The sequence below is a fragment of the Lampetra fluviatilis genome, chromosome 53, assembly GCF_964198595.1.
Source record: "Lampetra fluviatilis chromosome 53, kcLamFluv1.1, whole genome shotgun sequence".
NCBI lineage: Eukaryota > Metazoa > Chordata > Hyperoartia > Petromyzontiformes > Petromyzontidae > Lampetra > Lampetra fluviatilis.
The window spans coordinates 9215366-9229105 of NC_136327.1; the positions used below are offsets into that span (position 1 = coordinate 9215366).

General features: G+C 54.1%; 1 protein-coding gene across 3 annotated transcripts in view; it reads right to left on the reverse strand.

Annotated features, from left to right (window-relative positions):
• Positions 1–3513: 3513 nt before the first annotated feature.
• LOC144949368 (uncharacterized) overlaps positions 3514–13740 on the reverse strand; it is a 31253-nt gene continuing 21026 nt past the window's right edge. For all 3 annotated transcript variants that reach the window (XM_078879367.1, XM_078879366.1, XM_078879368.1), the window contains 2 exons: positions 5452–5502; positions 3514–5136 (listed from right to left, as the gene is read on the reverse strand). In XM_078879367.1, coding sequence (XP_078735493.1) covers positions 4505–5136; positions 5452–5502 — 683 coding nt within the window. In that variant the 3' untranslated portion in view covers positions 3514–4504. The remainder of the gene's footprint in view (positions 5137–5451; positions 5503–13740) is intronic.

Here is a 13740-nt window from a genome sequence, read left to right on the forward strand (position 1 = left end):
CCAGTGCATTCAGACGTTCCTGTCCCATTACATTTCTCAGGAATGTCTTGATTCTCTTTAAGGTTGAGAAACACCTCTCAGCTTCAGCAATTGTCATGGGAGTGGTTATGAGGATGTTCAACAGAGCAACAGTCTCTGAAAAAGTATCCTGAAGGTTGTACTTCAGCAAAACCTGGTACAGCGCCAGTGTACCACAGCAGCCCTTGAATTCTGGACTCTCATAAATGAGAGACAGTTCAGTCTTCAGCTTCGCCTTATTTAACGTAGGGTATGCCCTGACAGTGATGTTCAGAGCCTCAACAGGGAATGTATGGCCATACTGTTGAAACATCTCTCCTTGTAGCAGCGTGGCACTTACAAGGTGGTCGGTAAAGGAGAACCTTTCTTTTTGGTGTGGACCAAGATTGTGTCGCAGACCTGACAAAATAAATACATTTATTTTAGTTATAAAATAAATTATTTATTATAATATATATATGGAGATACAAGGTTTCCATCCCGACAGCAACAATGTATCAGGCAGAATCCATATTTTATATCTCCATATTTTTAAAAAAATTAATGCTATTGGTCACCCTTTACATCTGTCAATGTGTTTTACAAATATTTAACCAATGAAAAGCATTAAAAGAGCTTGGAAATTATTTTGGAGAAAAAACAGGTTTTCTTTCGTTTCCTGAAAAGTAACAGTTTTGAACATACAAGGCTTCTGTCCGACAGCAATGTTTGTTCCCACCAATCGCTGCACAAGTTAAGGATACGTATGGTGACGTAAGCACGTTAGTACGAGCCCTCCCGGAACCCATAGAGAATGCATTGCAGTGCCTGCAGTTCGAAAAAAAAACATATTTGAATGTAAGTCTATGGGAACACTCTGGGCGATTCTCAGCCAGAGTGAAATCGCCCAAAAAGAGGCGGTACTCCACAGAACGTGACATGACGCTGATTGGACTATATCCAGAGGCACAGTGACGGCTAGCGTAATTCTGTGGTTGAATGAGATTGTGAATGTGATTGAAAAAGTTCCTTTCACACTTTGGTGGTGCGTCGCCCAATCGCCCTAATGAAGAAACCGCCCCTGGTTACTACTACAGAGTCCATAGATAATACTGTAGGGCCAGTAGATACTACTACGGTCAGTAGTTACAACAGTCAGTAAATACTACTATACAGTCAGTAGCTACTCCGGGCTCAGTAGATACTACTGTACAGTCAGTAGATACAACTACAGAGTTAATAGATGACTTAAAGCTTTCGTGACTGCAGGAATTCATACTCTTTGGGCCTTTCGGTAAAGTCACGTAGATAGAAAAATAATAAAAAATCACGTTTCGATCGCAACACAAGCAATCATCCTCAGGTGAAAAAATACTTATATACAGTAAAACCTTGGATTGCGAGTAACTTGGTCTGCGAGTGTTTTGCAAGACGAGCAAATTGTTTAAATAATTAATTTGATAAACGAGCGAAGTCTTGCAATACGAGTAGTACGTGTATACGCTTTGTCTGCCGAGCGTCACGTGATCACAACTGATATACAAGTGCTTTGATATACGAGTGCTTTGGATTACAAACACGTTTCCGGAACGAATTATGCTCGCAATCCAAGGTTTTACTTTAGGCATATTTTTTCACCTGAGGACAATTGCTTGTGTTGCGATCGAATCGTCGTGATTTTGTATTATTTTTCTATCTACGTGACTTGACCGAAAGACCCAGAGAGTACTTACTCTGTTGTATGTAGGTATATTTACCTATGCGGGGGTAAATCTATTTTTTGGGGGGGGGGGGGGGGGTGGTCGACAATTTTCATAAACCTTTTAGATCAACTATTTACCCCCCACTTTCTATTACTTTTGGACTTGGTGGAGAAATGGACAAACGGCCCACCGGGCTTCCACAATAGCTTACAATCTGTGTATGTATATGTAAGGTTTTTAAGAGAAGTTTTGAAGTATATTTTTCGTGCGGGCAATGCTGGGTACTTCCCGCTAGTTTTATATTTCACGGAAGCTGGTTCGTAAGTACGTGCGTTCGTAAGTAGGGCGCTCGTAAGTGGAGGACTTCCTGTATTGGTGTTAGGGGTAGGGGGTAAGGGTGTTGGCATTAGGGGTATTGGGGAATGAGTGTTGGGGTCAGGGGTGTTAGGGATAGGGGTGTTAGGGGTAGGGGTGTTGAGGTCAGGGTGTTAGGGTAAGGGTGTTAGGGGTTAGGGATAAGGGTGTTAGGGGCGTTAGGGTGTTGGGATTAGGGGGTGCGAGGTCTGGATGTTAGGGGTAGGGGTGTTACGGGTTAGGGATAGGGGTGTTAGGGGTAGGGGTGTTGAGGTCAGTGTGTTAGGGGGAAGGATGTTACGGGTTAGGGATAAGGGTGTTAGGGGTGTTAGGGTGTTGGGATTAGGGGGTTCGAGGTCAGGATGTTAGGGGTGTTGGGGACAGGCCGAGGGTGGAGCTACTTCGACCCACGCCTGTGCCCAGCAGCAGCAGCAGGGTGGTGGTGGTGGCGCTGCTTCTCCCTCTGCCGTATCGACTCCCTTCCAAGACGTCTGGCCAGCAGTGGAAGACTTGGCCCGAACTCCCCGCAGAGTTGAGAGGAGCTCCTCGTCAAGAGGAGCTCCTCTCGAGTGAAGGCCCCTTCCTTCCCCGCCCGCAGTGGCGTCAGCGGGCGATCTGCAGGGGCCTGCGCCTCGACACCCCACACACCTTGAACTTGTCGCACCGCGCCTCGTTGCGTTCAGACGCCCAGAGGGCCGTTGAGGACCATCCGGGGGGCCCTCGCGGACCGCACGGGGGGGGGGGGGGGTCTACCATTATTAGGCATGGGCAGTGCCCCATTATCAGACCTCACAAAAGAAGGAAACACTTTATGCCACCCGTCGCCTTTATTAAGTTAAAGAATATACATATTTATACTCGGGATAAAAAAATTGTACATTTTCCTGATTTGCGCAAAAAACTTTAACCATGATGAATATGATGGGCGCATCACATTTCATCCGCAGACAACTGCTGTGATGGCTGATGAATGGGGCGCCAAATGTCAACTACCTCCCCTGGTATGCAGAAGGTCGTGGGTGCGATCGGAGTTTGCATGTCTTCCCCTTGGTGCGTGGATTTTTCTCCGGCTGTCGCGGGGAGGTGGGGGGGGTCACCAAAACTGACAAAGCTAAACGGCAATCCTGGGATACGCCAAAATGCATGGGAAGTGTTTGTTATTTTTAAACATGGGGTTCACTTGTAAAGTCTTAATGATATCCCGAGTGTCTTGATGCAGTAGCAGCAGCATCAACAGCATGAGTCACGGTCGTTATCCCAATAAACCGCTGCTTCTACTGCGGTGGTGGTGAGATCCTTGAATTTATCTTCTCGGTTCTTTCGGTAAAGTCATGTAGAATGGAAATAATAAAATAATAAAAATAAAACATTATAAAATAATTCTCACGATGTTTCAGCCACAACGCAAGCAGCCGTCCTCAGGTGGAGATCAGGTCTGTCGAGTAGACAGAGTCTGAATATTCAGACTCTGTCTACTGCTCTCCACCTGAGGACGGCTGCTTGCGTTGTGGCCAAAACGTCGTGAGAATTATTTTATTGTTTAATTTTTATTATTTTATTATTTCCATTCTACGTGACTTTACCGAAAGAACCAAGAAGATGAATCCCTGCAGTCACGAAAGCTTTTAATCGAAATTTATCCTTGAATTTGTAAATGCCCGCTGTGTAAATTGTTACAATTTACAATCAAATCAAAACCTCGATATGAAGGACAAAGCTCCCCCCCCCCCACCCTGTATAGCGTTTAAACAAACTGTCGGGGGAAGTGCTGTTAAGTGAGCAGCACCTATGAAGGCCGGCACTGTGGCACACCATGGGGTGGGGGGTTTGTGGCCAACACCACGGCCAGCCACCACCGTTGTCTTCCCAGTGATGATGTTGTTTAAACATTGCACCGGCTACTCATTTAAGGCTGAGCTGACCTAGCGGGAGGGCTGAGGAACCGGTCCAAGAGTCACCCCCCGCTGGTTATTGGTTGCGAGCGGGAATCGAACTTGGCTCGCCAGGGCTTGCGGCGGCAGTGCGCTGACCAATAAGGCGTCGTCACCAAAATGCGGCATTCCCGGTCGTTATTTTCCCGAACAACAGAAGAGCACAGATGAGGTTTGGCTGTGTGCTGATTTCCCGGAAGGTCATTCACGACCGCGCCACGGCACACACCACAGCGACTTTCTTCATTCACAAACACGCCCGCACACCGTCACCACCAAACTCAACGCTCGCAACGCCTTGCCACCTTGCACACTCGAACAAAATAAAACAATTAAAGGGCGCACACAGGGCTGAAGCCGCCCCCCCCCCCCCACTGCAGACGCCGAGGGCCGTGAACACCATCGGCCGCCCCCTCGGCCGTACGGGGGGGGGGGGGCAGCCTCGAGAGCGCAGAGCGAGCGAGGTGCTGGCGAACGTTGCTCCGGTAGCTGAGGTAGGCATCCTTTGCGCCGGGAAGGCTACTCTCCCGGAGAGGAACCGAAGGGTTCGTTATTCGAGGGTGGAGGAGGAGGATGCGGCGTCGGCCTGGCAGCGGGCGACTCCAGGCACGCGACGGCCCTCTCCATCAGCCTCATCACCGACTGCATGCACGCCGCGTCCTTCGCCTCCGACTCCCTGAAGGCCCTGATGCTCTCCTCGTGCATGCGCCTGAAATCCGACATGTACGAGTCCAGCTTGCGCGTCTGGTAGTGGCGCCTGAGTCTGCCGGCCGCGGCCGCCGTCGCCGCGGCAACGGCGGTGGCGGTGGCGTGGGCGCCGGACGGGCCGTCGCGGGCAGGCTGCGCGAACGTGTCCACGACGGCGGAGGAGACGGACGGGGAGGAGCAGGCGGACGAGTGGGGGGAGGGCGACGCGGCGAGCGCCGCCGCTGCCGACGACGCGAGGTCGCAGGGCTGCTGCTGCTGCTGTTGCTGCTGGTGCTGCTGCTGCTGGTGCAGGCCGATGAACGGGGGGGCGGCCGTCGCCGCGGGAGAACCGGCGGGCTGCTCCGGAGCGTTGCTCTCGTAGCCGAAGAGGTTGGGGGCCGACTCGAGCGTCGCTCCTGCGGCAGGGTTCACGGCGAGCGGGATGTCCGCCAATTGAGACGCGTCTGGGCAGCGGGGGGGGGGGTGAGCAGGGGAGCGCGGGGATGACGACGCAGACTTAAGAGGCGCAGAAACATCTTAAAAACAAACGCTGAGTATTACTGCGCTTGGTTACCCGGGGGAAGACTGTTTTATAGCAGAGTCCCGCCAAGTTTTCACAGCAGTAGGATGACGATGCTGCTGTATGCATGTGTGTTGAACTTCTTTGCTAATCGGAAGTGCTGCTGTGTGTGAGACGGAGAGACGGCCGTGAGAGATGGAGTGCGGGACAGGGAGACGTCCGTGAGAGATGGTGTGTGAGATGGAGGGGGCTCGCTCACCACTGCACTCCTCCGCCTCAGCGTGCTCCTCGGAGGGCTCCATGCGGGCATCTGAAACGGGACAATTTACAAAGCAACTGCGTTAAGCTCCGTGCGACGGAAACCCTGCACGCGGCTCAGGCTCATTGTACGTTTGGCAAACTTACTTGACTGGCACATATGGTTATGTGGAAATTGTCTGTTTGCACACACGCACACAAACGAAGATCCCCTCCGTACAGAGCACCTATGAAGGCCAGCCGGTATGGTACACCGAAGGGGTGGTGTGGACAGCTCCACGCCCGGCCGCCTTTGTCTCCCCCGAATGCTGATGTTTGCACACTGCACCAGATACTTATCATTCAAGGCTGAGTCAACCTAGAGGCGGGCCCAGGTACCGGTTCAGGCATTAGCCACTGGTGTTGGCCCCAAGGGAGAACCCAACTCAGATGGTCGGGTTTATCGCGCAGTGCGCCAACTACTAACACACACCAACCAACAACCGCCATAACTCCAATAAGTGGCAGTGACGTCACCACGGCGCTTGTGCCAGGCTATGTGCACGCTAAGGCCACGTGAAGTGTCGAACGTCTGCTGGCAGGAGGTCACAGGACAGACCCAGGTGCCATGCGTCGACTGACTGAGACGAGTGGCCGATGCACCACCTGTGCCCCCTACTGTGCCAACTTGCTGTGCTTTAGCCACCCGGCATTCCGCTCGTTGTTGTGAGCGTCGCTCCTCCGTCATCGGCAAGTCCACTCAGTTCCACATCCTCCTGTACCACATCACTCCATCTCTTCTCTAGCCCGTGCTGCGCCCGTTTAGCCCCCTCGATCCGGCCGAACAAAAGCTGTTTAGGCATGCGGTGACTGGGCATGCAGCCTTGCCTGCCGGAGGAGCTCACCGATGGGACTTTGCCCAGATCTTTCTAGAATTTGTGAGCTCCTCACACAATCCAGCCTGGTTAAACCCAGAATGGATCTTAGGCAGACCAGCCTAAATGTTTCCAATCTGCGAAGATGCTCCATTAGGGGGGTCCACGTTTCGCAAGCGTAGAGAAGGGATGGAATGACCGTGGCCGAGAAGACTTGAAGCTTCGTGCGGAGCGACAGACCAGGTAGCTTTCACACAGCGTTACGCAACCGATGAAAAGATAAGCACACACACACACACGTGTACACACAAATTAAGACTCAGATAACATGCACAGCCCGTTCTCCAGTAACGTCGCATGTTGTTCTTACGTGAATTGGATGTAACGCGATACATGTTTAAAGGAACACATTTTTTATAACGCGGATGCGAATTGGATAGAACGCGATCGAGTGAACAGAATTAAGTTTGCCTGAGTAGGACAAGCGGTTGAACAAAAGTTATTCCCCCGACATCCCCGGGAATCGTCACCCCAGATGACGAGTGAGCCGGCGTCGCTGGCTGAGCAGCGGGAAGACCAACGCGCCGCCGCTTCGCCACCATCGGGGAGGGAGCGCCTTTCACTCCGCGCACGCCTCGCCGAGCTGCCGAGCGCCGCGGCCGTGCCAGTCGCCGAGCTCGATGGAGGGGAGAGCGGAGCGCCTTGGCCGCGAGGCATCGACCTCGCCGCGGCTGCTTTCCGCGCGCGGGAATCTCCAGCTGCCACTTCCGATCTCCCACCAAAACACCGCGAGAGAACCCATCCCTGCAATGCCGACTCCCTTTCCTCAACGAGTTCCTGGCATCAGGGGGGGATTGGGAGGCATTTAAGCGGCATTTCTCTGCAAACTGCAAGCTGGCGAGCTGGACGGAGGCGCTGCGTGCACTTCCCACCGTCCTGGACGACGACGCTTTGGCGGCGTTTTACGCCATCCCGTTGGGGGAGAGGGCCACGCTCCCGCAGGCCTTCGCCCAGATGGCGGCGGTCTACGACCCGCCATCAAACGATCGGCACAAGTTTGCCGCGCAGAGGCGGGGGGAGGCCGAGACGCCCCTCGCCTTCCGTAGCGCTCTGTTGTCGCTGGCTCAGACGGCGTACCCCAATATGGCACAGGCGGAGGTGGATTCGCTGGTGCTGGGGCGCTTGGTGGCATCGGCGCAGGAGCTGAACGTCTCCCTACCAGCTTCAGAAGAGGACGATCTGTCGTCCCCCCGGTGTATCTGCATACGAGGTTGGTGGCGTGCACCGCGCCCGCGATGGTGCCGGGTGCAGCCGAAGAGGACGAGCTCGCCCCGAGCTTGCGCTGCTGCGGTCGACGGCGGAGGCTGGCAGAGGGGCGACGCGGCGAGGGGGACGCAACCGACGGCGGGGAACCTTCCCTCGCCCTGGTAGCAGCCCCGTCGTCTGCTACAACTGCGGTTGCCGGGACGCCGTGCCGGACGAGGTGGACCCTCCGGACCGTCGTCGTCGCCCTCCTGGACGCCTTCGTCTCCGCCGGGTCCCAAGGCGAGCCGCGGTGCACCTCACGCTCAGCCCTTGCAACAACCTCACTCGTCGCGCTCGTCTATCAGTTCGTGTTCGGGCGTCGGACGCTCTTGCCGGGTTTCGGGGCGGGAAGTTTTGGCTACCCACACCGTCCTGGTCAGGGGTCGGAGTTTGCTCACCGAGTGGTCGCCGCGGCGGCGGGATCGTTGGCTGCGGTTGGGACAATAGAGGGGGTAGAGGTACGGGTGCCCATTGACACCGGAGCATCCGCTACCATTATTTCGGAACCGATTTGCAACATTTTGCCCCAGAATTATCGTTCCCTTTGCCCTGTCGCGGTTCCGTGCTTTGCCGCGAACGGCGGCTCATTGGGTATCGTCGAACAGATATCGGCTGAAGTGCGCATCGGGGACGTGAAATTGACGGGGCCGGTCCTGGTTTCAACATCCCTAGCTGTGCCCTGGCTACTGGGGACCGATTTCTGAAAATCTTGGTGGACAAGGGGAGTCTCGAATTGCCGTCGGGCCGTCGCATGACATTTTTACCTTCCCCCACTCGATTCCGCACGACTGCCATCGCGGTTCAAGCACCGTCAAGCAAAGCTGTTTGGATTCCCCCCGGGGCACAAATGCTGGTGCCCTTGCGACCGCGTAAGCAGCTCGACCGGGAAGCGATCGCGGGAGGCGTCCTATTGGGACCCTCAAACAAGGCGGTTCGTGGGCTGACGTTGGTGGGGGCCCAGACCCTGGTGTCTGGCGACCAAGAGCCGTTCATCCAGATCCTGAACGCAGAGTTGAGGGCGGTGGTCATTCAGGAGGGCGCTGTGATAGCCCACGCGTCGGCCGCGAGTTGCAATAGGAACATCGTTGCGGGGGCGGAGCAGGGTTGCGATTAGAGGTGGATGGACGCACTCTGCTCCGAAAATCCTGAGGTGTCGGACGCTCAGAGGGACTTTTACGGGAGTTTTCGGACGTTTTTAGTAAAGCTAAATTTGATATCAACCGCACGACTCTCTTGAGCCACCACATCGACATGGGTGAGACCGCCCCCATTCGCCAGAACCCTTATAGGTTGAGCCCCACAGAGAAGGAACATGTACGTCAGGCGGTCGACGAAATGTTGGCAGCTGAAATTTCCCCATCCAACAGTCCGTGGGGAGCGCCTATCGTACTTGTTAAAAAACATGGCGGGAGTCTGCGCTTTTGCGTTGACTTTCGCAAGTTGAATAAGATCTCCGTGGCTGACGCGTACCCTCTCCCACGTATGGACGACTCGTTGGATGCTCTGGCAGGGGCGCGTTTTTTTTCAACACTCGACCTACTGTCAGGGTTCTGGCCGCTCCCCAACCAATCGGCTGCGGCCATCACTGAGGCATCCCTCCACGGGAACGTGTTAAATAAGGGGGCTCTCCGGAGCGCCTCCATACTGATCAAGGGGAAACATTTCCCTCCAAATTGTTGCAGGAGGTCTGTCTTCTGCTGGGCACAGAAAAAAACGTCGCCCCATCATCCCCAGACGGACGGGATGGTGGAACGAGTCCGCAGGACTCTGACCTCCATGTTAAGTCAGCAGGTCAGCGAGTCCCAGGGCGAGTACCTGGTGCGGCGTGTAAGCATCGCCACTGGGGAGACAAAGACGGTCGGGCGTGGTGCTGGCCACCCACCCTCTCGTGTACCGTTCCAGCATTCATAGGTGCTCGCTAACAGCACTTGCCCCTACAGATTGTTAAGGCTACACGGGGGATCGTTGTCTGTCATTATGAGACCTCCTTTGCCAGTAGCAAGATATAGTAATAGGTTTTTGCCCTTTTATCTGCAAACAAAACTGACACCTTTATACAAGGGATCATGTTTGCAATAACCACAACACAAGCAGTCAAAATGCAAACAAAAAGAGACAACTCTGATGATGTATACACTGTCCTTGAAATTGATTGGTCCACACCCAAGACGGCTTTTCATAGAGCCAAATCTCCACTGGTGTTGGACCAGATGTGTGCGTGGTGTGTGTGTGGTGTGTGTGGTGTGGTGCGTGTGTGGTGGTGTGGTGCGTGTGTGGTGGTGTGGCGCATGTGGTGATGTGGTGGTGTGGTGCGTGTGGTGTGTATGCGTGTGGTTCGTGTGGTGGTGTGTGGTGTGGTGCGTGTGGAGTGTGGTGTGTGTGTGGTGTGTGTGGTGCGTGTGGTATGTGTGTGGTTCGTGTGGTGGTGTGTGGTGTGGTGCGTGTGGTGTGTGTGGTGTGGTGCGTGTGGTGCGTGTGATGGTGTGTGGTGTGGTTCGTGTGTGTGTGGTGTGTGTGTGGTGTGTGTGGTGTGGTGTGTGTGGTATGTGTGTGGTGCGTGTGGTGGCATCCTTCCAGTCCTGCGGAACCCGTTCTGGACCACTGGACGGGTTCCGCAGGACTGGAAGGATGCCCTGGTGGTCCCCCTCTTTAAGAAGGGGGACCGTACCGACTGTAACAACTACAGGGGCATCTCACTCCTCAGTGTGCCGGGTAAGGTCCTGGCAAGGATTATTCAACATCGCCTTGCTAGGCATGCTGAGGAGAGGCTTGCGGAGCCCCAATGTGGTTTCAGGAAAGGGCGGTCCTGCACAGATGCCATATTTTCTGTCCGTCTGCTTCAGCAGAGGTGTAGGGAATTCCAAAAAGACCTACATCTCTGCTTTATTGACCTGGTCAAGGCCTATGATACCATCAGTAGGACTGGGCTCTGGGTTGTTCTTCGTGCTTTCGGAGTCCCTGACCCTCTGCTCACGATCATTAAGGACCTTCATGATGGTGAGCGGGCCCGGGTAAAACTACGTGGCCGGGAGTCGGAGCCTTTCCCTGTACACCTTGGGGTGCGACAGGGATGTCCTCTGGCTCCCACATTATTTAACATCTATTTCGACTGCGTAGTTCGTGAAGCCTTCAATAGCTGTACCGGGGGAATTTCCATTTGGTACAGATATAATGGGAGGCTGATCGACGCCCGGGTGCGATCAAGGGATGGCTCCCTATTGGTCAACCACGTTATGTATGCCGATGATTTGGTAATAGCTGCTCATTCAGAAGAGGAGTTGGAGACGCTGCTGCTGAGACTGGAACGTGCCACTAAGAGGTGGGGCCTTACCATCAGCCCCACCAAAACTAAGCACCTGCCTGGGTATTTTGTACCATCGGACACTCCACCCCCACAACTCCCAATTGGTGATGGGGCAGTTGTGGAGAGAGTGGAGAGTTTCCCATACCTGGGCAGTGTGCTTATGACCGGCTCCGGTTTATCAGCAGAGGTCTCACTCCGAATCAGTCGAGCGGCAATATCTTTTCATCGGTTGCGTAACGCTGTGTGGAAGCTACCTGGTCTGTCGCTCCGCACGAAGCTTCAGGTCTTCTCGGCCACGGTCATTCCCTCCCTTCTCTACGCTTGCGAAACGTGGACCCCCCTAGTGGAGCATCTTCGCCGGTTGGAAACATTTAGGCTGGCCTGCCTACGATCCATCCTGGGTTTAACCAGGCTGGATTGTGTGAGGAGCTCACAAGTCCTTGAAAGATCTGGGCAAAGTCCCATCAGTGAGCTCCTCCGGCAGGCAAGGCTGCGTTGGCTGGGTCATGTAGCCCGCATGCCCAGCCACCGCATGCCTAAACAGCTATTGTTCGGCCGGATCGGAGGGGCTAAACGGGCGCAGCACGGGCTAGAGAAGAGATGGAGTGATGTGGTACAGGAGGACGTGGAGCTGAGTGGACTTGCCGATGACTGGTACCAGCGGTGTCAAGATCGGCCTCTGTGGAGGAGGCTCGTGAAGGACGCTACTGGGCAGTTGGAGGCAGTCGCCCTCCAACAACAACGGAGGGCGGAGGAGCGACGCTCACAACAACGAGCGGAGCGACGGGTGGCTAAAGCACAGCAAGTTGGTACAGTAGGGGGCACAGGTGGTGCATCAGCCAGTCATCTCGGTCATCTCGGTCAGTCGACCCGTGGCACCTGGGTCTGCCCCGTGACCTCCTGCCAGCGGGCGTTCGACACTTCACGTGGCCTCAAGGTGCACATGGCCTGGCACAAGCGTCGTGGTGACGTCACCGCCACTTAGTGGCGAATGGCGGTTGTTGTTGTGGTGTGTGGTGTCGTGCGTGTGTGGTACGTGTGTGGCGTGTGTGTGGCGCATGTGTGTGGTATGCGTGTGGTGCGTGTGTGGTGTGTGTGTGGTGTGTGGTGTGGTGCATGTGTGGTGCATGTGTGGTGCGTATGTGTGGTGCGCTGGTGTGTGGTGTGGTGCACGTGTGGTGCATGTGTGGTGTGGTGCATGTGTGGTGCGTGTGGTGCGAGCAGTGCGTGTGTGGTACGTGTGTGGTCTGGTGTGGTGCGTGTGTGTGGTCTGCGTGTGGTGCGTGTGTGTGGTGTGGTGTGTGGTGTATTTAGTTTTGCTATGGGAAGAAACAGAACAGGGTGAGAGAGAACACACAAACTCCACTCAGAGACATCCGAGTCGGGAATCGAACCTGGGCCCCTTCTTGCTGTGAGGCTCAAGCATTACCACTGCACTGCAGGTGGACTCGGCGTCCAGTGCTCAGCTGTACCACAGTGGACGGAGCAGGACCCACGCTGATCAATCGCACTTCAATCCCGCGACAGGTTCCAGCAGTTAGGCCCAAAAAAAGAGGAAAATATTTTTAAAAGTTTAAAAAATCCCTCGCTTTAAATCAAAACTCTATTCCACTCCGCGCTGAGCGGACGATATCACACACGGCCGTCGTGGATTCCGCCACACATTCATATTCCATTTCTGCAGTCGTCCAACATCGCGAAGTCAACAAGCCAAGCAGGGTCCCCACCTCCCCCGGCACCTCTGATTGTCACAGTCGGCTATGTACGGTGCGAAAGAAGTTCAACGTACGTGCACGCACACGTACATCATCAGCGGCGAGTGCTCGCCCCCCCACCATGGGGCTGGGGATTTTCCACCAGCGGCTCAGCGGGGCCGTGAACGGGAGACGCCTCTCACCAAAGCCTCAAACGCTCATATGAGCTGGGGATGCGGTCTGTGTGCGACTCCGAATCAGAATCTTCATTTATCCTGGAGAAATCCAATGAGCTATGAAGCTTTTACTATTAACAGATGTCCAGTAGTGGCATGGGGTCAGAACACTACAACACCAAGTAGTGCAAAGTATAGGAAAGGTAAACAAACCTTCTACAAGCAAATTGAGGGCACCCCAATGGGCTCCCCCCTATCTCCGGTTGTAGCCAACATCTTCATGGAGAAATTTGAGACGGACGCCATCCAGACTGCCACTCTACGCCCGACCTTATGGAAGAGATACGTAGACGACACTTTTGTCATCTGGCCACATGGCCGGCCTGCTCTAGACCAATTTCTCGACCACATCAATTCCATACACCCAGCCATCAGATTCACCATGGAAGTCGAAAATGATGGCAAGCTACCCCTTTTTGGATGTCCTAATCAAAAGGAGACCTGATGGTTCAATGAGCCACTCTGTCTACAGGAAAGCCACCCACACGGATGCTTATCTAAAACCGGATTCCCACCACCATCCATCCCAGAAGAATTCCCTCATCAAGACTCTATATCATAGAGCCCAATGCATCTCCGACCATGAACACATTTCCAGTGAACTCAAACACGTACTCCAAGCTCTTAAAGCTAATGGTTACTCCGACTACACAATCCGCAAAGCCATCACTCCAACCATCAAGAAAGATCCTGTTGAGGAGCCTTTCAAGACCATCACCTTACCCTACATTGCTGGGGTCACAAAAAAGATCTCCAAAATCCTGATTAAACACAAGATCCAGGTCCGATTCAACACAGTACATAAAATCCGTGATCTGGTACCGTCTGTAAAAGATGTGATTCCAGACATACAGTACCCTGGCGTCTACAAACTAAGTTGCCTCTGTGGTAGCAGTT